Consider the following 24164-nt stretch of genomic DNA (forward strand, 5'->3'; position numbering starts at 1 on the left):
ACCGACTCGATCGTGATCTCACGCCTCGCCTCGTTCGCTCGCGCGAAAATCGCCGACTCGTTTTCTTTTAATACTGATTATCTCGTTACCAAAACCAATCCGAATGCGAGGTCCAATTGACCACGCGGAACAAGTGGCAATTTCTCGAGGCGAGGGCACTGCGTTTTGCGTTAACCGCTGCGCTCACTCGTCACACTTGCTCTTCTTCAATGTCCTTCTTCGTTTCCGACGCTTCGCCCTCTTGCTCTCTCGTCGGCCGCGCCGACGGATATCACTTATTGATTATTCGGTCGGGAGCCGCCGCTCCTGCCTTAATTCTCCACCGAATCCTTCGCGGCGTTAATCCCGAGATATTTAAATGTGCAGTCCGACGCTCGCGACCGCGAGAGATTAATTTTGAGCTACCGATTCTTTCGGCGCTACGTACGCTCGTAGCGCGAGATGAGAGTCGTTATTATGGAAATAGGATCGCGTAATTAAAGCGCGGCGAGATCAGAAACCGGGTGGAAAAAATTTTTGCTGAAACTTAGTTACCGTCGGAATTTTTCATTCTCCGGGACGCACACTCGTAACACAAATCCAATTAATTAAAACTTGACTCGCGCGCGCGCGCGCGCGCGAGCTTGCGCGAGCTCATCGGTTCGATTGGGGAAGGCAGAGACTCAATGAACACGTAAAAATTTCTGATCGTGTCCTCCGCATGTCTTTACAGGCGAGTACCGGCCGGTAAACCGGCCGTGCGGAGTCTTGCCGTGCTGCAAGCCTTGTAAATGAAAGTTTCAAACACAATCGTTTGAAATCGAGCCAGACGACGCGTTATCTTTGCCGCCTGTCTTTTTTAAACCGTCGCTCAGTATCAACATCGGCGTCGGCGATTAATTAGCGACGAGGAGCACGAGGGTAATAAGCAGTACGAGGGTAATAAGCAGCTTAGCCGTTAATTACGTGTCTCCGTGCGCCACAGGAATTACGCACATATCGAATCGCGTTAAAACAGCGCATTAGCGAATATAGGCTGCGTGATTAATCGAGACACGTCGCGAGGAAACAGGCAGGCAAGCAGGCAGGCAGGGGGGACGGAGGGACGGGGACAGAAGCGGTGAGATAAAGAGAGAGGAATTTGCGCTCTTAGGATTATACTGCATGCGAAACTGGCCGGTTGATCTGCCGCCGTGGGCTGCGCGTTTCACGAGAGAGCGCACCCGGACAAAAATGAAAGCTACAAACCGTGGAAGGAAGGAAGGGAGGAAGGAAGGAAGGAAGGAAGGAAGGAAGGAAGGAAGGAAGGAAGGAAGGAAGGAAGAAAAGTTGCGCGAGGCAGCGCGGGGCGACGGGGGGAGGGACGGCGGCTTTTGTGCCCGGGGATAAAAGCCACGGGATCCCATGGTAAGCCGCGGGGGAGATAAGGAGAGAGCCGCTGGTGCTTCTAGGTCGAGGATCTCGCGAGCGCGCAACCCGCTGCGCGTTACTTCTTATTTTTCTCCCTTACCGTCGTGTGCTTCAGCTGTCTTCTGCGGCCTTTGTACCAGGTTATCACCGCGGGTGGCCTTGAACCAGTAGTCTCGCACTCCATGTTGTATCGCTTGCCCGCCAACAGCGACTCGTTGCCGATCCCTTTCCTGCCCGGCCTCCTTATGGTCACAGTCAGGGGTTTCACTGTAATATACACGCGATCGAGCAAAAAATTAGCGTGGATTCTCTTTTTTTTCCGCTGGTTACGCGAGCACGAGCGCGAGCACGAGTTACTCGATGCTCGCGGCTGCAGTCGAGCGAGGATGCGTCGAGGCAAGGTGTCGCTCGAAATCCTGAAATTCGCGGCCATCGATCGGCGCTTGAAACTTTGATCGAGATAAATATTTATACGCCCGACTATGCGGCAACGTATATTGAATTAATGAAAATACCGGCAGGGACATTGCGTCGCTGTATTCCCGTGTTCGAACAACGCGTGCGGAGGAGCGAATTACGAATTGACAATTTTAGAAATATATTTCAAATGGGAAGAGATTAACGGCGCGCGGGATCCAATTTGGCCGAATTAATTAATTCACCGGCCGTCGTACATTTAAAATGCCGTCGCGGTGATCGCGCGCGTAATATCACGTGTCGTTCTCTTTTTTTCGCGTTATTATCGTGCAACATATTTGTACGTTGAATATTTTATTCGGCGCAAGCACGCCGGAGAGCGTGCGTTTCGCGTGTTCGCGAGCGGATCTTCAAGCTGACGATCTCTATGCGAGCGCACGCGGAATACAATGTGGAATATGACGCGATGTAAACGAGGGCCATGATATTGTCGAACTAATAATTTTGCTCGGGTAATGTTCAATAAGTTTGATCAACCTTCAAAGTTAATAAGCTGCGCCGGTAATGCGCCTGTCGATGCGGCAATCTCGCGATTGATACTATGCCCTGAAGCGCCGAGAGCGCAGATAGAGAGAGAGAGAGAGAGAGAGAGAGAGAGAGAGAGGGGGGGAGTAGAAAGGAGAACAGGACAGAGGCAGGGAGGGAGGCTCTTCTCACTTTTACTCTGCTCTCTTGTTGAAAACTTCAGTTTTAGTTTTTATTTACGCATTGGACGCGCGGACGCGCTTCGCCGAGGTAACAAAATCGAAAACTGGCAGCGAGTTCGCGATGGTTAGGTCCCCGGGTTAAATCTCCGTTTCTCGTCCCTACCTCCCCGTGTGATTCTCGCTTCCGCTCCGATCTCGCTTTTTCTCTCTCTGAGCGCATCAATCTAGAATTTTTTTATTTGTCGCTATGACCGCGCCTCTCGCTCGCTCGTCGATAACCGGCCGGTCCATTTCGTTAGCAGCCCCGACGAAAACCCCGTGATTTTCGGCTGGCCTGATTATCGCGCCTAAATCGATCACTGTGTGTCGCTCACCTCGGGTACTCTCGATGGGAAAAAGTAAAATTCTCGCACCCATAACGTACGCGTAAAAAGGGCAAGACCGATGATATTCTCGTGTGAGAATGTCGAGTAACGAACAATGGTACAATCGAATCTCAAGGGCTGTCGAGTCGTCGTCGATGAGATAGCAATCGGTGCAAGAGGAGAAAGAAAAAGAAGCAGTCGAAGAGGAAGAAGAGTAGTCTCGTGCGCGTATGGAAACGGTAGCGAATTGGCATTCGCGATACGAATCTCATCGTGTTACGAATCTGTCACGAACGTTTCTCTCTCTCTCTCTCTCTCTCTCTCTCTCTCTCTCTCTTTCTCTCATGTCGCCTTCAGCCGGTTGGAACGAGATAAGATTTCACCGGTCGATTTTTCGGTTTACTACCGAAATTAGGATCCCGCCACCTTCTGAACCGCGTGAAAAACCATGTCCCCTCCTGTGTATCCGCGCGACAATGAATTAACGGAGAATTCTAATTTCAGGAAGCCTAGAGAATAGTCCGCCTTTCATGCTTCTTCGTACTCTTCCTCGAGCGAGGGCGAACGCGAACCGGACAGACGGGGCCGGAGGGTGGATTTAATATATTTCTCGTCTTATCTTACCTTATCTTCCCTTAAAGGTGACTCGCGGCGGCGAGGGAGCAAAGGATGTTGGCCCACTTTCGGTGTCTCGTAGATCTTATCGTTAATGCGAGACAAGATAGGCTCGCGGGGCGAGGCCCCTGATTTGTTGGCCGCGTGATAAGAATTTGTATTTCTCCTTCGCTCCTTCATTGGTGCCGCGCTTCTAATCAAAATGTTCGATTTTTCGTTCGGAGAGTCGCGCCTCGCACGCACGATCACCAGATAGTTCCGCAAAAATACGCGCGCATATTGTCTGCGAAAGTGTCCCCTCCGCGTGAACAGTATACACTCCCTACTTCTGCTTCGCGCGCCGAATTCTTCTCCGTTCGAATCAATATCGAGGGATTTAGATTTACTTACGATTGAGGTCCAGGGAAATCGACGTTTCCTTCGCATCCACCAAGTCCGTGTTGCGCGCTTGACAGGTAAAATTCGAGCCGAGATCGGACCGAGCGATGGGCTGCAGCGTTAATCTGTTGGCGTTAAAAGAGGAAGAAAGATAGGGCTGAGTTTTAAATCTATTAATAGGTCTATGTTAAAATCTATTTTAGATCCAGTTTTAGATCTATTTGAATCCTTTACGGTGCAGAGGGCGTCGATCGCGTCGAATATTCAGGATTCTTTATATATCGTGAGGATTCTTTATATATAGTGATGAACGAAGAATATAGAACCGAGAATATAGAAGATTAGCGCGTTTTACCTATTCTCGATTACATCCCCGGCGTTATTTTCGTACTCTTCGTCTTTCACTCGGCCGTTTTTGAGCCAACTGACCATGGGCTGCGGCTTGCCTGCAACAAATGAGACAGGCGGGTTGAAAGATAGCTTGTTAATTTTGCGACACCTTGTATAATGTATAATGCAACGGTGAAAACACGAGATTCAGTCGCGAGAAGAGTAACTCTTCGGCTCCGAGTCTCCATTTTCCGTCGGGGTCTCTTCGATCTATTTCTTCGATATATCGCACGTCGTACTTATCTCGTGTCTCTTCTTAATCTTGTCTTCTTATCTCGACATTATGTATATCGTTATTGTTATTACTAAGATTGTACATTATTATTATCGTTGCCGTGTATGTGTCGCTCATAATTACGACTACAAAGTAAACCATAATCGTCAGTTTCAAAAGCGCGCGCGTCCTCAACGGAAGCCGAAACGACCGCATTACGGGGATAATGCAGTTCATTGCGCGCAAGCCGGAAGAGTAAGAACCTAATAACTTCCTGACTCGGCGCGGGGCTCAGTCGTAACTATTGTTTAGGGCCGAAAAACGGGTGCGGAGGTTTGACCGATGGTGGCGGAGGCGAGAAAAGCGTACTCGCGCGCGCGCGCGCGCGTGCCCCGGAAGCGGACAGTGGACACGCCGAGGATCATCGTGTACACAGTGCAGCGAGCTTTAGCAGCTACTAAGCGGGTAGATGAGTTTCCCGGGAACTTTTAAATTAGCCGATACCCGGGAGCCTTCGGGTGGTCGGTATGCCGAACGAACAAAAACCAAGGGACCTCGGCGGCGGCGAGGCTGCGCGTTCGATAACTGCGAGTTATAGGTTGCAGCGCCAAATAAAAGAGGTCCAATAAATACGGGCCGTATAACGACCGGAATACACGGCGGGAACGAACGATCAAAGTGATTGAAAAATTAAAAACGAGATTACACGGCGGCGGAGATTCCGCAACGGGGTTCATTCTCATTCTTTCTTTCTTTTTTTTCTTTCTTTCTTTCTTCCTTTCTTCCTTTCTTTCTTTCTTTCTACTCTTCATATTTTCTCTCTCTCTCTCTCTCTCTCTCTCTCTCTCTCCCTCCCTCCCTCCCTCCGTCGATACTGAAATGAAGTCTGCGCGTAAGTAAACGCAGTTATATATAGTGCAACTCGACGGATTTTCTTGTGTATAATTTTTTCAACCATTCGCTTGTTATCACGAGCAAGCTTTAAAATGTTTAAACTGTACGTACTTTATTTCCTGTAAATACGAGGGGAGGAGGTCGGTTATTAATGGTGTTTTTTCCGCGCGCTAGTTCGCGAAGTAATAGCGATCGATAAGTATAAGAAAAAAAAATTAAGAGATGTTGAACTGGCAACTGACACGGCGAAATATTATATTTGCATTGTTAAATCTTCCAAATGGGTTTTGCGTATAATAATTATAATGATAATAAATCTGTAATAATGATCATCGTCATTATTACACTAAAATATAGCCTGGATAATAAATGCAAAAATAATCTTGAAATTATTTGTGTATTTGATATAAGAGGTTATCGATATAATATGAGGTAATCTCGGTTTTTAATGACGTAGCTTTGCATCGCTTGAACATCTAAACAATTTCCCGATATTCTCATGGAAGTAGATGCAATTTTTGTCGTATCGCGAGATATGTTCATTTTCAAGTATACACATGCAGCAAAAACAGTACAAAATATCGCGCAATGAATTGTTCATTTATTTAATGCTTGGAACTCTCCGATAAAGCGCGATAAATTACTTATTCGTTTCAGAGAACACAGTATACAGGGTGCTAAATTTCAAACGTAACAGGTAAAAAATCTCGAAAACTATGAAAGATATTAAAAAAAGCTAAAACACGTGTTCCATAATTTCGAAAGGGAAAGAGAAGGCGCATTATCAGTTTTTTATTTGAAGGGCATTTTCAGTTGGTTCAATTTAATAATTTTGAAATTTCCAGAGGTCGATAAGTTAACAAAAGTTAGGACACTATTAAAGTAATATATTCTTAATAGTAAATAAAGTAAAAAAGTCTAATACTATTTTTTCTTTCGACGAATAGTTAGCGAGATATCGTAAGTTAAATGTTGAAAAAGTTACCAAGTTTTCCTTAAATATTTTAAAAAATATTAGGCAAATAAAGAAATGTTTCAGACAAAAGCTGTTAAAATTAATCGCTAAGAAAAAGAAGATATAATAAAAAATTGGGCTTTCCATTTTAAAAAAATTAAATCCACCTTCAACTGACTGAAAATGGCTTCCAAATAAAAACCGATAATTCCCATTCTCTTTCCCCTTCAAAATCATGGAACATATATTTTAGCTTTTTTTGATTCCATTTAATTTTCGAGATTTTTTATCTGTTACGTTTGAAATTTAGTACCCTGTATATGAGGCACGTAGACGCGCGATTAGAAATCCATTTATTATTCAATGTAATATATCCAGAAACAATCATCAAAATAATTCTCGATCATTGCTACAGCGTATTATTTTACTGAAAGTAATTTTATCGGAAACGAAAATATTTTTATCAGAAACGAAACATAATTTATCTCCGCATTGAGTGATTTTCTCGAAAAGTTGGAGTAGCAAGGAAATATGTCTTTTGTTTTTGTTATAATCTCGTTTTCTCTCTCTCTCTCTCTCTCTCTCTCTCTCTTTTCCTCTAAAGTTCATTTCAAGTTTCATTTAATTTTCTATAAAGAATATATGTAATTTCCTGAATATGATTCATATGTGCGGTTGCGCATTTTGTCACGTACATCGGATAACAGCGACCATCAATGAGACAGGTCGCGGGATTACGCCGAGAATCGTCGCGACAATCATCGCGAGTTAAAAGCGCGGCTATCGCGGGCGAATCACCGTTTGCACTCAGCATCCTCGCGCATAACAATACGAAACGTTGAATGAGATAAATCGCCGACTCGTACCTTGGCAAACGCGACGCGGATGTATTTTTATACGCGCCCGCGCAACGCAACACTAATTGTAGGTAAATACACGTCGGAGGGAACGAACGCGCTGACGTGATGCACGGAAGTATCGACATTTTATCGCCGATATTGGCGTAATATTTGCAGATTGCTATTGCTGACTATCACACCAATATTTGTGCTACCTGGCCGGAATTATGAAACGGACAGACCGGCGACGTAATCGGCAGAGAGAGAGAGAGAGAGAGAGAGAGAGAGAGAGAGAGAGAGAGAGAGAAAAACAAAAAGAGACAGGGGAGGGGGAGAGAAGCATGTAACGAGGGTAAGCCGTGGCTTGTACCGGACACGGACGAAGGTAATTCCTCTTACGGGAAATAGTGTCGGGTTCCGCACAATCTCGCTTCGTTTCGTACTTATTGGAAGCGTGTGCAGCTCGCTCGTCTGTCCTCTATCTACCTCCTCTCTCTCTCTCTCTCTCTCTCTCTCTCTCTCTCTCTCTCTCTCTCTCTCTCTCTCTCTCTCCCCTCTCCCTGCCTCCCTCGGAAATGAGTTTTCATAGATAATGGTACGCGTGGCTACATATTGATCCATTTTCCCACCACGTATTACACGTCTAAAAGCGTGTCCATCGCAAACACGCGCGTCTATATATGGCAAAGAATTATTTATAGATTGGTGTACACACTTCCCTTTAATCTCATGACCCTCGCGACGCGATGGCAGACGGTTACGTAGCGCGCAAAGCGTCTCTTTTGTATTTTTGCGACACAAACTCTCCCTTATAGCGGCTCATACGGCTTCGGGTATATTCATAGGCGCGCATTTTGATAGCGCTTATCCGAAAGCGAGGAGACACCAGAAAATTACGATCCGTTGAGGAGCGAAGGCTCTCCCGCCCGTTTCCCCGTCCGGTCTACCTTCTTTTTACTAGCATGAACGTGGCGGGCATTTTTACCAGCTGAATCAGCGGTATAAAAAAGGGATCATCGCGGGTACATCGTCTATCTCCATGTAGTTTCAGCGTGAGTCACGGAAATTTATATGAAAGCGAAATTGGCGAAATGACGGCCATGAAAAGCTCAAATTTTCGAAATTGTGAAAAATGGCCTCAGTTTTGTTTATAACAATTCCTGCTGTTTCTCCCATTAATCCGTCGACCGCCGCTGGGACGCATCTGTCCCAAGGAATGTTTGGAAAATTCTATTGGAATTATAAATTCTGTCAGTAGCAAAAAGTGCAATAAACAAAGGTTTGCTTTATTGTGATTTACTGGCATGGGCGTACATATCACCGGGGAAAAAACACCCCCCACCCCCCCTCCCCCTCAAAAAAGAGAAATAAATAAAAAAATTGTCAAAGTCGATAAATTTAATTCGATGTGTCGCGATAAATTTGGAACGCGTTAGATTTTCCCTTAACGCGCGTCTCCGAAAATATCGACGCGCGAACGCGCACGTCGTATTGTTTCCGCGCGAAATAAAAGCGGCTGTATTTATAGCGCTAATCTCCGCGATTCTCTCGCAGCGGCTAGGCGGAAGCGTTCCCGCGAAATTACAATTCTCCGCAAATCTCCGTCCGAGCGCGCGAGTTCTCGTGTCCTCCATTCGGCGCAACACGGTACCAAGAAAATGCGGTTTAAAGTTTCGGAGTATACGTGCGGCGGCGCAGCCAGTTGGTTAGCAGTTGCGTGCGCTGCACGTAATATCTCTCGCGCAATTTTCTCCATCGTTCCAGCCTTAAATTGTCGCCTTCGCGTGCGTGCGCGCGCGCGCGCGTAAAAATGCGCTTGTAATAGCATTACATACGGGGGAGGGGATGAAAAAAGAAAAAAGATCCGATTATACGTGCACAAGGATTTCTCAATTCATTAGAAAACCCCCAACAACAACGCTGAGACTTAGGGCGCGTTTGCTTCGGACGCTTACACGCTTTAAGCGCTTATAAGCATCGCTCACATTGTTCACTTCGGCGCTACAAGCGCTCACAAACTGCACGCCGACGTCATGTGTGACGTCATGACTCGCGCTTACAATCGCTTCTTCTATCGAGGCGGTCAAAGCGTAAACGCTAATGAGCGCTTATTTTCCAAAGGGAACATAAGTAAGCGCTTATTTGAAGCAATCTAATCCCCAATTCAAATTAGAATGTCAAATATGGCTTTACGGTTGCCAGATGCGAAATGACTATTTCCGGGACATTTTTAGGCAACGATTGAAAAATAGGTTGTTGGAGAATTTTAGTTAAATTTGAGAGCTGGAGGGGTAAGACAGCTAAGAGATGCCGCACTTGCAACAAACAAATGCGCGAATTAGATTACCAGCAGAGAGAAGGTCGGACATAAACCGTGCGAATGTATTTTTTACCACGATAATGATTTAATTGACATCAATTTTCTCAGGTGGCATGTCGAAAAATTCGACTCTATAAATCGCTGTGGCCGCTCTCAAGTTTCTCTCTGGTACCAGTTAGAAACATGAATGTTATGATTATGATTTTGTTGAAATTTTGATTTTCCGGGACAGAAGGGACAAGTTTAAGAATTCCGGAACATTCTCGGAAATCCCGGCCATCTGGCAATTTTACACGACTTTCAACGAGAATAATTCAATCAATCTCTGTTCTCCATTTTTACGCGCTCACAATTGCTTATAAAGGAAATATTGCTTTTGATACGAGCGCTTAGAAATCAAAGTAATCGGGCAAAAACAGCGCTTATAAGCGTGAGCGCGTAAGGCGTGTAAGCGTCCAAAGCGAACGCGCACCCTTGATTCGTGCAGATGGCAGATAATTCGAAGTAACACACGCGCGTGTTTGACGTCGCGCGCTCGACGCCACTTTTGTAATTTCGCGCGGATGAAATCGCAGTAGACACCCACTGCGCTAGGTAGACAGGTAGATAGGATAGGTAGGTAGGTAGGCAGATAGGCAGGTGGGTACGTAGGGGGATCCTCTTTCACGCCGTGTCTTCTGTCTATATAAGTGCGCGTAATCAGATGAAAATGGCTGGGAAAATGGACGGGAACGATTCCTCGAGGCTCTCGCGCCCGAGGAAAAATGTGCCATCCCTGGCGCGCGCGCCATCGTTTCATTGTTATTCACGGTAGCGCCCGCCCGACCGCCGGAAACGCAATTTAATCAGGTCCGACGCAACATCGGCGCGACACTTAAAATTGCAACCTGATCTCTAGCCGGAAAAAAACACGACGCGCGCGGGGGGGAGGGAGAGAGCATCCGCTGCGCTTAGATTAGTTCCATATCATTGTTATTCACGATGTCGGCCAATCCTGATTGCGTTTTAACCGTCCCGTTGCTTCTGATTCTCATCGTCCTCACCCCCCGGCCCTCTCGTCTCCTCCTCCCTCTCTCCCTCTATCTCTCGTCCCGTTCCTTTTTCTTGCGAGCGTCGGCGTCTGGCGCGAACGCCATACTGCCGGCACTCGGAATTAATTCCATTATGTTTACTAAGTTTCGCTGCGTCTAGTCGCGCGACGTTCACGGAAACGTAATAGATTTAAGAAAAGGAAGACTCTTGCATTATTCGCCCTTACACATTAGAGCTCCGTCACACGCGTACACGCGCCTGGCACGGTTCTACGCGCTTTTTGCGTGAAAATTAGCCCCGGCGAGGGAGCGGGCGTCGGGGCTGAAAATATTGAAACGCGTCGATGTGTTAACACGGCTTTCCTTCTCCAGCGTCGTTTCCGAGCTTTATAGACGGCACAACCGGCAAATTCCGCCCGGACGTCGGTACATTTGATCGACGTAGCGGGTAACGGGCAATCCGTTATTACAACATTGTTAGAAGACTGTAGATTGCGCGGAAGAGAAAGAGGTAGTTTCGAACACGGAATGAAAGTTTCTCCGTTAACCGAGATTTCTCGCTGACTTTTCTCATAACCGTGATCTCATCGATCCGAAGATCGGCGAAGTTTGCGCTGTTCCGCCCCTTGAAAAATCGATCTGCTTGATTCGCGAGGAATTTCCACCTCGCGTCAGAAGCAGTAAGCCGCAACGTTCGTTCGTTCGTTCCATGCGTACGTACGCTGCGGACGTTCGGTATTCGTTCGTACGTACGTCTCGCATCCGCGCTTAATATAGTTACAAAGACCAAGTCCCGGAGTCTCGTCGCCGCTAATTACAGATCGCGCGATCTCGTAGTCGCTTAGGAGAACTCCCGGAAAAAGAGGAAAGGAGAGTGAGCGGCGGCGAAGGTAGAGGAGCTGGAGGAACGAGAGGGCGGAGGGGGAGGGAAAGGAACGAACGGATAGCCCGTTCGCCGGGAATGTGCTGTACGCTTAATTCGACGGTGAGCATTTTTCAGGGAGCAGACGGCGCGTTATAACGACGCGGCGGTCCCACTTAATTCGTAAGCTCAGCCGCTCGTTTGCATGAGTGCTTAGGGACGACGAGCGAGAGGTCGGTAGCGGAATAAAGCTGATGGCCCGTCGTTGGAAGGCTAACGGGGAAGGGACGGGGAAGGCAGGGAGAGAAAGAAAGAGAGAGAGAGAGAAAGAAAGAGAAAGAGAGAAAAAGATATATAGATATATATATATATATATATAGGGTGAAGTTTCGGTGCGCCCCTGGCGTTGACTTTAACTGCCCGGACTATATTCGAATCCACCCCGAAGCCGAAGCCGCAGCCGTCGCCGCCGCCGCCGCCGCCAACGACGACAACTACGACGACGACGACGACGACGACGGCGACGGCGGCGGCGGCGGCGGCGGCGGCGACGATGCAACGCGTTCCCAGCAGCTCCTCCTTCGCGTATCGCCCTCGAATTCAGCGACAACCGTTGCTATCCTGATGCAGTGCGAGGGATGATCAGGGAAACCGCGGTACGGGGGGGAGGGGAGGGAGATACTAAAGTGCGGATTTTAATCCGCGGATACCGAACGATATCTTCCGGGATTAAGAGCGGTCCGCAAGTAAGCGCGCGTTCCTGAGAGCTCGCGCGCACACGCGAGCGCGCCGGGTCACATCTAACAAGTTTACCGTCGGTTCGAACTCCGCTTAAAGCAAATACCTATTCCCCGCCGAGGACTCGACGAATCCCTCGGCGGGGCGGATTCGGCTGCTTCGCCTTCGCGCAACCCTTCGTGACCCCAGCGGTCTTGATTTAGAGCGCTCCTTGTTTGATTAAAGTCGATGGCGATACTCCCTCTCGTCGCGCCGGTGTCTTCGTGCTGAATCATTTGCGAGCAGACTTTGGGTACTTCGAAGGACGCGACGCGGCGTGGTGTTTTTCGTTTAAAGCGTTTAATGCTATGATTAATTTTGTCAGCTGCGTTTGTATCTCAACATTTGCACTTTATACCTCGCATATCACCTCGTCGGAAAACCTGCGAAAAGATATTGAACGATGTGTAGTGAGTGAGCGTTCGCGAGGTCGCTCGGTTCTTTTGAGGGAAAGAGAGAGTAGTCATTTTTTCATGTCGACAAATAACAATATTTAACGTCATCTTTTCCAACGGAAGTTGTAGTCAATCTCTCACTTCCGACGGCTCCTCTCGCTGGTTTCATTCGCGTTGTAACTTCGTCTCGAGTTGCGGTTCATCGAATTTCGCGAATGGTCCCCCGCGTTACTCCGCGTTGCGCGCCGTCGCGACGTGGTGCACGACGGCGGCAAAAGAACGTGACAAATCAGTTTACAGAGGTGCGTAGGCGCGCGCGCGCCCTGGAAACGGAATATTTCAGAGAAAAGTTCGCGGATCGCGAAATGCTGCGTCCGTACACGTCGATGGCGGCGGCAGCGAAAGAGAGCACAGGGCGTGGAAATATAAGTGGGCGATGCGGGGACGAGGGGAGCTCTTTGGCGTCTTCGGCTCGTGCAACCTGTAGCTACGGTTATTACATCTGCAATATCAATATTTTCGCGATGTATATCCAGCGTTTTGTCGATGTTTTGCATTATATCCGGAATAGAGACGGTTCATGTTGGTTGGCTGGCGCAGCTATGGAGCGCTTGATTTTCCGCCGCGTTAAACCGTTCCACATCGCCACGACGACGACAACGACGACAAAGACGACGATATATATGACGACGTTTCTAATAGTAAACTCGTATAATTAAGTCGTGATGCAATCACGACTGCCCCCCTCCCATCCGGCGAATTGCTTAGAGTCGTTTAGGGACCGTAAACGGCGGCCGCTCATCGGCGGTAAATTTTATTCGAGATTATGAATCGAAGGGAATTTACGACGACATTTACGCGGACGTTTATGCGCGACATTTATATACGATCCATGGTTTTTCTTATCGAGCTACTCTGATCGGCCAATCTTCCTACGCGCCGCCCGGGGGAAGAGAAAGAACGAGGGGTGAGAGGGAGAGTAGGAAGATTCCGCGACTTAAATACCGTTCGTAATATCATGGGCTTTCCTTTCATATATATTTTTCTTTTTCTTTCTTCTGCTCCTGCTCTTCCGCCTCGTGCAACGTCACTTCGTTTTTGTATTTTCCATCGGGCGAAAACAAATCGCCGGCGGGAGATACCTCGGTCGCGCATTATCTCTCAAATTTTCAGTTCCCCGCTCGCCGTGCATATATCTTACTTTCGATATGAATTTTCGCTATTTACGAGTTTCGCGGTTACGTGCTCGCCTCCGTTGCAACTGGATTATCTCTCGCGATCCCCCCGAGATGCGCATCCTGCGCTATCATATTCGTATCGTAGCGCCGATCGTTCGCGCCGGCAGGCGCCGACCAACCAACTCCGACTCGATCGGCCAATATCGATTCCGACAGTAAAAACTCTCCTTCTTTCTTCTTCTCTCTACTCGGTGTCCGACGAATATTTCCTACGAGGCGTCGCAAAAAAGTCCCCTCGCCCAATACTATCCCCTATCGGCGCGCGCGTTCGCGCTCTTATCGTCCCTCCTCGTATGATTTCGAGACCGCAGCGCGGGATAGGCGGAATGAATTTTTACAATCGAACGATACAACCTCGCGCACTCCGTACGTGCTCCGTCGAGAAATTCCTCCTCCCCCCCCCCTCCGCCGTGACGTAAGCGGAGAGCGTCCAAGCGCGCGGAAACATCGCAGGAAATAATGCGATGCGTCCAAGAACGTCGTCCCGCTCGTGTCACGCGCGCGCGCGCTCGAAACACAGAGAGGTGTAACCCGTTTCAAACGGTGAATAATTGTCGCGCATTTAATAGGACGCCAAATATTTAATTATCGGTGGATTATCTACGGCTGGCGAATCAATTCGATTAAATGTTTAATTATGCAATTATAACGTGCGTACGCGCTCGTATTACAGCGCTCTCGACAATGGTGAAATGTGCATGCGGCCCGTTTTGGTGACGTTCGACGCGATATACCGCGTCGGGCGGAGATTTGGCGAAGAATAAATACGCGCGCGCTTCGCTCTACGTGCATCTATATCTGATAAACGCGCGAAGCCGCGCGAGCTTATACGTACGCTCCAGGGAAATAGGGAGAGAGTGGCGCGTAGCTATATAGTCGAAAAAATATGCGGGAGAGCGAGAGAAAGAGAGGGGGAGGGAGGAAGCGAGCGAGAGAGGAAATATTCGTTTGCCTGGCGAGAGCGAAAATTATCGGGATAGACCGGTACGCTGCGATGTATATATGCGCATGTATATTGTTGCGCCGGCTGAAAATTGACGATCCATCATTACGCGCAATTTGCAGTCGTAGAGTAGAAAAGGAAAAAAATCGGCGAGCGGTCGAGCGGTCTCCGATCTCGCGAGCTCGCAAACTCGAATGCGAGGGCAATCGCGAAGCGCGTGGCGTCAGCTGTTATTGTGGGAATTTTTCGCTTCGTGACGCGTTTAGCGAAGTTTGGACGGGATGAAAGTTGAAAAAAAAAGAAACAAGACTACAGGAGGGAGAAAAGGAGAACGAAAAGAGGACTTGATGAACATCGAAAGTTTATTCATAACGTTTTCTCTCGCGAGGGTATGCTATCGCTGAAGAGCACCGGAGCTACTTTTACATCGCGTGATTGCGCGACAGCGCGCGACTTTGGCAATATTTGACAATAATTGGAATCGCGGCGCGATTTCGAACGCGCGAGATCCTATTATCGAGAAAGAAACATTGCGCGGTGGCATTAATATTTTCGTTGGATGTGGAGAAAAAACGTGAGCGAGTGAACATCGCGCTTCGCCGCCTCGTGGAATTTGCATTTAATTGTGCGCGTTGCATCGGTCGCACGGTCGGTCGGTGACTCCGAGTTGGGAAATCAAATTCGACAAATTCGAGTTTTGTCACTCGCTTGTCACCGCGGCGGATCGTCATTAACGAATTCCGTGAACAACGTACGCCCGCGCAGGAGGAAGAGAGTCGCTTCTCCCGCGAGTTTGATGCGATTTGATAGGAGGAGAAAAAATTATTTTCCACGCGGCTTCCCCGTGAGAGATTAACGACGTTGGACGTTATTCTCGTCTCTCTTCCTCCCTCTCTCTCTCTCTCTCTCTCTCTCTCTTTCTCTCTCTCTCTTTCTCTGTCTCTCACTCTTGGCCTTCCCTCGATAATCGTTCCCTCATTCTCACGGAACGACTCGCGGTGTGACCGGAATATGTCGGCGGGCGTAGCGGCGTAAGAACGCTCGTCGTGGCCGGCGTGGTTGCACCCTTAAATTCAAGCACCGTTATCGACGGTAATCGGCCGAGATATGAGAATTTATACGGAACGAGGGGGTGAATTTTTCGCGCGTCCATCCGCGGCGCGCGGTGTAGGTGCGACGGGGAAATATGCCGGGAAGGAGGGCGAGAGACTCCTTTTACGTGCGTACACATTCTCGAGGAAGGACCCTCGATTCTTTCCGGGCACGAAGTCAAGTAATTGGCAATAAATTCCACGCGCAGACCGAGTCGTAAAATTTTCTCGCCGGCATTGTCATAAATTATAGATAACGTGGATACCGCGGCGGTAGCGGCGGCGGTAGAGGGTGGCGGCCGAGCTGCCACTTGTAAATCGAGTGTGAGCGAGCGTTTAAGGGAAATGTATTAATTGCGCTGCCGCGCTCTCAACATCGCGCGCGTTTACACAATACGGTTAGATTTTCGGTCAGTGATTGTGGATTCGGGTGCGTTGTATCATACTGTCTCAGCTAATTTTTACGTATATATTTTTAACAATTCTGAAAAGATAGTCGCGTTAGGGAGGGGAAATATTTGTAAATTCGAATTGGCTTATAGGCATAGGCATAGTTTGCTCTCTCAGATAAGCAAAACAGAAGTAAGCGGAAGTGACAATAGTCTAAGTGGATCATTTCTCCGCTGCACGTGCAAAGCTGCTCGATATGAAATATTGAATTGCGTCGGCAAGCAATAGATATTCGCCGTATCGACGGCCGAATGTTAATTTTTTTCCGCGATTACAGCCTCTAATGGCACAGTCCCCACGTGTACTGTATTTCTGAATTGTAGCGTTTGCGTGTGATGTGACAATTTCAACATAGTGAAAAATAGGACATCGGGGGAGGAAAAAACGCTGGGTCGATTTGAGGACACGAATGAACGATGACGCGTACAAATGAAAGGGTATGATATGATAATCGGACCATTTTCCTCTCTTTTTTTTTTTTCTTTTTGCGACGTTGGTCTATCGCGCGCAGGCACATATTCGCGTGACTTATTCGGAAACTTATTTATAAACGTAGCGGCGTTATCGATCGATTCGCTGCGAACGGCACCGCGACAGAGTCGGCGGCTGTATTGACGGCGGTAAACTCGAGAATGATGAGCGAGATATTAAATTCCCATTTTTATTAGATCAACGTCGACACCGCGCGCGAGCGCGTCGCTTAATTACGCGGCACATGGCGTTGTTTTTACAAGACGCGCGACGAGCGGCGAATTACGCGAGGAGAGATCGCGGCTTCCACTATCCAGATTTCGTCTTGCGGGGCGCCGCGCCACCGGGGTGGATGCATTCACTTTGTGAAGATTAGACTGTCCAGGGCGTATCCCGAGCGCGCGCGCGCGCGCGCGCGAGTCGCATGAATTCTGGACAATTTTCCGGCGCGGATTCGCGGCTCGGTTAACGCGTGCGCGAGATAACGAGAGAGCAGCGTAGCAGCGGCGAACAGCCGCGGGCGAGCTGCACAGTTACGCCTCCGCGCACTCGCGCGCATCGGAAATGTAACTCTCGAAAACTCGATAATTCAGCCGGGGAACGCGTGCTCGTCAATTAGCGGGGGAAAAGAGCAGGGCCGCGCGCTTCTCCGTTGCGTCGCGCGACGCGTCGCGCGTAATACCTACCTACCTGTCTACCGACACACACATATTCCCGCACCCTGGCGAGCTACCGCGCGTGTCCAAAGTTAGCTGTCCACGGTGTTTCGATCACCGCGGCGAGTCAAACGCGCGAGAAAGGTCCTCCGCGTTTCGCACGGAGCGGAAGCCCCCGCGCGCGCGCGCGCCCGTCACTCGTGTCGGCGTGCTCCATCTCTCTGCAAACCCGGCAACGCAACGTTGCTCGATCGTTTCAAGCCTGGCGAGTTTTTCGTTTTAAACAAAGCGACGCGACGCGACGCGACGCGACGCGGGAGGAAAAAAAGTGCGCGCCTGCCTGCAAACCACCCTTCGGGACTCGCGCTTTGTTTCCCGCCGAGCGGCGAAAGATCTCGCGTCGAGCATCGACGAGTCCAGCGCGCGCAGCTCGATGCTCGCTTTTCGTGCTGCCCGGCGACGCGCGAGGCGGATTAAAAGCCGTCGCGCAGTCAAACGGTCGAGAATGAGCAGGGGAGAGATATAAAACCGCTCCAATTAATAAAGGACGATTAATTACGCGCCGTGGACGTGGAAGAGTCGCGCGGACGAGCCGTGTCAGCGAGAGCGCGCGTATTAATTTCTCGGTTATTCGTTCGTCCGCCCGTTCGTTCGTTCGTTGCGCTGTTCGCTCGCCACCGCCATCTCCCCTCCGTAAGCGTTATTTATAATTAAATTAAAACGGCGGATTCGTCACGGCGAGCGAAGCAGGTGGAGGATAATCTTTGGCGGAGCGCGCGCGCGCGCGGCACCGCCGCCGCGTCTCGTATTGTTAAGGATAAGCCGATCTCCTCGATATTCAATTTATACGCCGCGGTGCGTTCGATCGATGCGCGCCGCGGATGGAATTCCCATCGAATCTGCATACGGCAATATTCCCGGCTCCGTATATTTCGACATATCCATCGGCGAGACTCGCGATGAACAAGGGCGCCGAATCGGTCGGCCGTTATCCGCCGCGTTGCTGTATTCGGCAACGGTGACTAATATGATCGCTCGAGGACGAGGAGAGGTCGCGGCCGCGGCCGCCGCCGATCCTAACAACGGAATTCATCTCCTCTGCGCGCGTGCGAGCGCGCGCGGCAACAAAGCCTCCTCTTTTTCCCGTTTCCTGCCTTTTCCTTTTTTCCTGGCTCGTTTCTTTTTTTCTTTTTTTTCTTTTTTTTCTTTTTTTTTGCGTTTTTCGTTCCCAGCGTGCTCTCGTTTTGCCTTTTCGGCGCGGCACGAGGAGGGCGGACGATACCGTGATGTATAACACTGTGCGTGGATGGATGGACGGGCGTCGTTTCGATAGGAATCCGCCGTTGACAGATTACATCGATTCAACATATTTGTGCATTCCGCGGGAACGAATAAATTTTGCCGCTCGTGCTCGACGCTCGGCGTACACGCGCGACAAGCGCGCGTGAGGGTGCGTGTGAACGCTCATAATTAATCGGAAGATTCATCCGGCGGGCTGTTGAGAGTCGCCGGTGGCGGCGACGGCGGCGCTTCTTCGCGCATTCGTCCGGGTAAGTCGCGTTTGAGAGAAAACAATTAAGTGGCGATGAGCGTAAGAGGCGAGCGCGGAGGCGAGCGCCGATGAATATTCAAACGGCAGTCGCGACTGCCACGAGTTCGCCGAATTTTCGCCGCCGACGACTTAAGATCTTTAACGACGTTTCATCCTCCGGGATATTCCGGCACGCGAAAACGACGAAGACGGCGCCGTCGGCGGAAGGAAAGCGGAAGCGACGCTTAATCACGGCGAGAGCTCTCGCAGGAGAGGATACCTCGTAGACGAAGAAAGGTAACGGGGGACGTCGTCGCGAGAGCAGAGTGGAGAGAGAGAGAGAGAGAGAGAGAGAGAGGGGGGGGGAGAAAGAGCGAAGAAGCGGAGGACACGAGGTTTGAAGCTCGAAAACGGGGAGAAGGACTGGAAATAATCTTTTAAGACGGCCGAAGAAGTTGCCGCAGTTATAAACAGAAATTTAGATCCAGTTGCTAAAGTAAACAGAACGGGGAGCGCGCTACTCGGATGCTTTCACTGCGATTCCACCCCTCGGTGCTTGATCCAAGCGACACAGCCTAGTAACCCTCCGGCCCTCTTTCTCTCTTTCTGTTTGTCTGCCTTTTTCTCTTTCTCTCTTTCTCTTTCTCTCCCTCTCTGCACTTGACGCGGGATAAGAGAGCGACTGTCGTCGTCGTCGCGTCTCACCGAACGTGGAACTTTTCACTTAGCCACGGTCGCCGATAAAAAGTTGGCTGATCTAATAACCGGCGACACCAGCCAACCAGCCAGCCATCGCCGACTCTGTCGCTCCACGATCGAAGTTTCCCAACGATTTCGCGGTGAGGTTGTGGTTACCGCGCGAGGGGGAGACAGAGAGAGAGAGAGAGGGAGAGAAAGGCGGCGACGACGATGATTCTCCAAAATGCGCGCCGCGTGTGATCACGGAAGGAGAAGAAGGGCTTCCACGACGAAAGCAGATCTCGCCCTTGAGTTTTCGGATCGCGCACGTAGCGAGCGAGCGAGTGACGGGATACGGATGCGGGATTTTCCTCCAGTCGACGTCGCCGTCGATGCGCAGAACGCGGAATGCGCTCATGTACTCTGCTTTTTCTCTCCTTTCTCTCTATCCGAACGACGCGTCTCAATCATCTGTCCGCGTTTTCAGAAGTTGTTCGGCCGCGGAGCCTCTCTCGTTTGAACTTCTTTATCGTGTGGGAGAAAAAGAAAATGAGACGAGCAGTATCGGTGATTCTGTCGCGTTTTCCGGCAACGATCGATCCTAAATCGGCCCGGGATTTCGTGTCTCATCCTGGCAGAGGAGCGGCTTGTTGGAGCCGGTAAATCGCGCGTCTCGTACGAACACGTGTAGATACGGCGGACGAATAAACGTTGCCGTGTATACATATTATATCGCTGTATTTTGCGCGAGCTTACCGCCCGTGACGCGACACGTGAGATATGGTGTATCGCCTTCCTCGTAAGGGCCAGCTGTGCCGTTCAAGATCCGGCCCCATCGATCCAGGATGGTTGGCTGCTCCGGCGGAACTGCAACAGAAAAGAGCGAGAAAGTTCGTACGGCTGGTGGTATTTCGAAGAATAGAAAGAAGCGATTCCGTTATTATTATCGCTCGCGTTATCCACCTCGAAATAACGCTTCGAGCACTATTATCTACCTTATCATACATATAAATGCTACAAAGAGAGAAAGAAAAGGGACATGCTCTCCTCCTTTTTACCACCATTTTCCTTCTCTTATCTCGTTCGAGTTATGGAAAAAAAAAGAACGATTTCGCGCAAGGATAATTGCGCATAAGATAAAGAAGCGTGAACGAGGAAGTCCAATTGCGGTAGATTTTATAAACATGTCGTGTCCTCTTTCTCTCTCTCTCTCTCTCTCTCTCTCTCTCTCTCTCTCTCGCTCAATTTGCACGAAATCGTCGCTTGTCGGTTTATTCTCGTCTCTCCAGAGCTCGAGCGGTCCAAACGCGGAATATTCGCGCGAGTCGCACACGCGACCATCATCAAAGTTTTACGTGAGCAGCGTTAAGCATTCGCCGATCGGAGTCATATTATACGTATATCGTCTAAATTACACACGCGTATAACGCGCGCGCTCGCTCGTTTAAACGCGACCGCCGCCACCGATTTTCTTTTTTACCGTTGTCCGTTTCGTACAAATTCGGCGTGGCCGCATAGGATATGCAGTATGCGCCGGTGTATCGGACTGGCGTGTAGCTATGATCGTTCGCGGATTAAGCGTGGTGATATTTTTTCGCGGAATACTCGTTCTCGCGAAATCGAAGCGGAGTCGGATAAACCGGCCAGGATATTTCTCTTGCTTTTTTCATTATTTTGGAAGTTACGCGCATACGTCGAACGTATCCGGCGTTTTATCAACGAGGTTATGGTACTCGCTTTCCTCTTGTTCCTCCTTTCTTTCCCGCGCGCTCGATCGTTTCTCTTCACCGAATACCCCCTTGCTCTCGCTCTCGGCCCCTCGCCTTGCTCGTCTCTCTTCGCGCTCGCTCACTTGATTCCCTCTCTCTCTCTCTCTCTCTCCTCTCTCTCTCTCTTTTTTCGTCTTTTTCGTAAATTATGCGGCCTCAGGTACCGCTTCGGCTTTTGTTTGCCGATCCGAGCTAATTTCCCGCGACCGTAATCGCGCGAGTATACATCGGGGTTTTATCAATTCCCGCAATTTGAGAAGCGCTTTCGGTGCTGGTGCGCTAATACCCGCTTAAACGCTCGAGATGGTTCAGTTAACGACTTTCATGAAAGAGTCGTCGTTACGATGGTTAGCGCGTAAATAAGTAAAACGGGGCAAGAAAACGAGCGGATTATTGGACGGCGAACGTGTACACGTTTCGATTAAAGTTAAGCCCCTTCGTTGAATTCCACGTCCACCTCGGCAGCTCTGCAACCATCCGTTCGAATGGATAATCTTTCGCTCTTTCTTTCTCCTCGTTTTAGAAACTCGCACCTGTTTATCGGCGCCGCGAGCCGAAGGTCTGCATATTATCAATCCGCAGATACGCGCTCCGCCTTTCTTCGCGGAGCTCTTTATTGCGGGGCGAACTTTAGAATTTCGAAAGTGAAACGCTGAAAAGCGCGAGTGTTTACTTGTTGACGTTACGACTAGCTATTATTTGCACCGCCACTCGTTTATTTCGTTCGGGATTATATGAGGGCAAAAACAACAACAACAACAACAACAACCAAAAAAACAACGCACAGAGAATCGTCCATCGTGCTCGATTATATTCTTCTGTTGATTCCCGCAATCGCGCGAGAGTCGATAAATTTAGCGCGAATATTAATACTCGATATAGCCGGCTGAAGAGTCTCCGACGAATTTACCGGCTAGTACTCGACACCGCGACTCACGTTTATCGACGATACGCCTGTGTGCGCGATACTCGCTCGCGCGCCTGTATACGAGAGGCACCCAAACCCAACCACTCGGACGCGTCCGCCTTTTTCACCCTCGGTACATCGCTCGAATCGCCGATTCACTAGGAGAGAAAAAAAGAGATATATATATATATATATATATATATATATATATCTACTGATCCGTGAAATATTCAACGCGGATTTTGCGGCTACGTAGTTTCGACGTTATTTTCTGTTTTTTTTTTTTTCTTTCTTTTTTACGAGTGATCCTAGGATCCGCGACTCGTGGCCCCGACAGCGGGAAAACATTGTTTAAGCGATCCCCGGCGCCGTTGGAAAGGCGCGTGTTTGCGCGTCAGCTTCTCATTGAACGTACAATCTCACTCGTACAATTAGACGCGCTCGCCAAATGCCAAGCGCACCCTTCGATATCGCCCTTCGCTCCTGCTTGTTCGTCCGCGCAGGAAATTTCACGTCGCCTCGTTTTCCGCTGATTGAGCTTCAACGCGACACCCGCGGTGACACGTTGAAATTCGCGTTGCCCTGTGCAAACTTTTCGAACGCGATCGAAATATTTATTCATTCATTTCTTCTTTTTTCTTTTCTCTTTTTTTTTTCTTTTTTTTTGCGACCTCACATCCGTGAGCGCAATTGCACAGACGGTTGAACGAGACGGTTTTCCTAAGCGAACGCGAGAGAATCACCGCTACAGCAGCAGCAGCAGCAGCAGCAGCAGCGGCAGCGATGACGTGCGAACGCTGGATCGCTCGGTCGGCCAGCCGGACGGACGGTGGATTGCCGCGTGGAAACGATCAAAAATCGCCGGCAAATCGAGAACGATAACGTTATCGGGCACGATACGCCCGGTTCCCTGACGAAAGCACTTAATCAAACGCTCCGCGTTCCGCGGCAAATTCAATTTTCGGGCATCCACCGTAACATCCTACACCAACACCTCGTGACTGGCCCGAGCCAGCCTTTCTCCTCTTTTCTCTCTTCTTCCTCATCCGTCGTCACCCCTTGCCTCTCTCTCTCTCTCTCTCTCTGCTATATCGCCTCTCGTCTCTCGTTCATCTTCTCTTCCCCATCGTTCTCGTTCTCTGGGCTTTTCTCCCTTTTTCTCCCTCCCTCCCTCTCTCTCTCTCTCTCTCTCTCTCTCTCTCTCTCTCTCTCTCTCGCTCTTCTGTTCTTTCGCTTTCATGATGGCGCAACGCCGCGATGAAATTTTCTCACCAACCTTCGTTCCACCTGCCGGAACGTACCTGTAAAGTATTCACGAGGATTTATGGCCGCTTTTCAATCTATAATCGGGTGTATCGTGGAAAATAAAGCGTCATCCATCGTGGCCACGCACGTCAGCGTGCCAATCAATCGACGATGCCCGGCCCTTCTCTCTTTTTTCTATTCTGCCGTGCGCCGTCCTCTTTGTTCTTTTATTTTTTTTTTCGCCGGCGTGGCATTTCACTCCAGTTCGCTGGTCCTCCTCTCTTTCTCCCCTCTTCACCCTCTGCCCATCTCTCTCTCTCTCTCTCTCTCTCTCTCTCTCTCTCTCTCTCTCTCTCACTCACTCACTCACTCACTCACTCACTCACTCACTCACTCACTCACTCACTCACTCACTCACTCACTCACTCACTTCTCTTTTCGATTTTTTTCTCGCGCGGTTTTCCTTTTTCGTCGTCTTCTTGTTTCCTTTTTGTTGTTCCTCTTTCGGACACAGCCTTGAGAGTCGGAATGGAAAGAGAATGTCGAGGAGATATCGCCGTTGAATTTTCGCATGGGAAACGCTTTGCGAGAGCTCCTGTGTTAAGCTCGTTTGACGTTGCTCGCGCACGGCGGCTCT

The 24164-nt window shown here is 49.4% G+C and overlaps 1 protein-coding gene across 1 annotated transcript in view; it reads right to left on the minus strand.

The window, feature by feature from the left end:
• LOC105186095 (nephrin) overlaps nucleotides 1-24164 on the minus strand; it is a gene marked incomplete at its 5' end in the record, with an annotated part of 105477 nt that overhangs the window by 47327 nt on the left and 33986 nt on the right. Inside the window, 4 exons of the mRNA XM_025300578.1 lie at nucleotides 1490-1656; nucleotides 3884-3996; nucleotides 4227-4317; nucleotides 20363-20473. Of these exons, the coding sequence (XP_025156363.1) occupies nucleotides 1490-1656; nucleotides 3884-3996; nucleotides 4227-4317; nucleotides 20363-20473 (482 nt within the window). The remainder of the gene's footprint in view (nucleotides 1-1489; nucleotides 1657-3883; nucleotides 3997-4226; nucleotides 4318-20362; nucleotides 20474-24164) is intronic.

The sequence above is a fragment of the Harpegnathos saltator genome, unplaced genomic scaffold (genome assembly GCF_003227715.2).
Source record: "Harpegnathos saltator strain DR-91 unplaced genomic scaffold, Hsal_v8.6 scaffold379, whole genome shotgun sequence".
Lineage (NCBI taxonomy): Eukaryota > Metazoa > Arthropoda > Insecta > Hymenoptera > Formicidae > Harpegnathos > Harpegnathos saltator.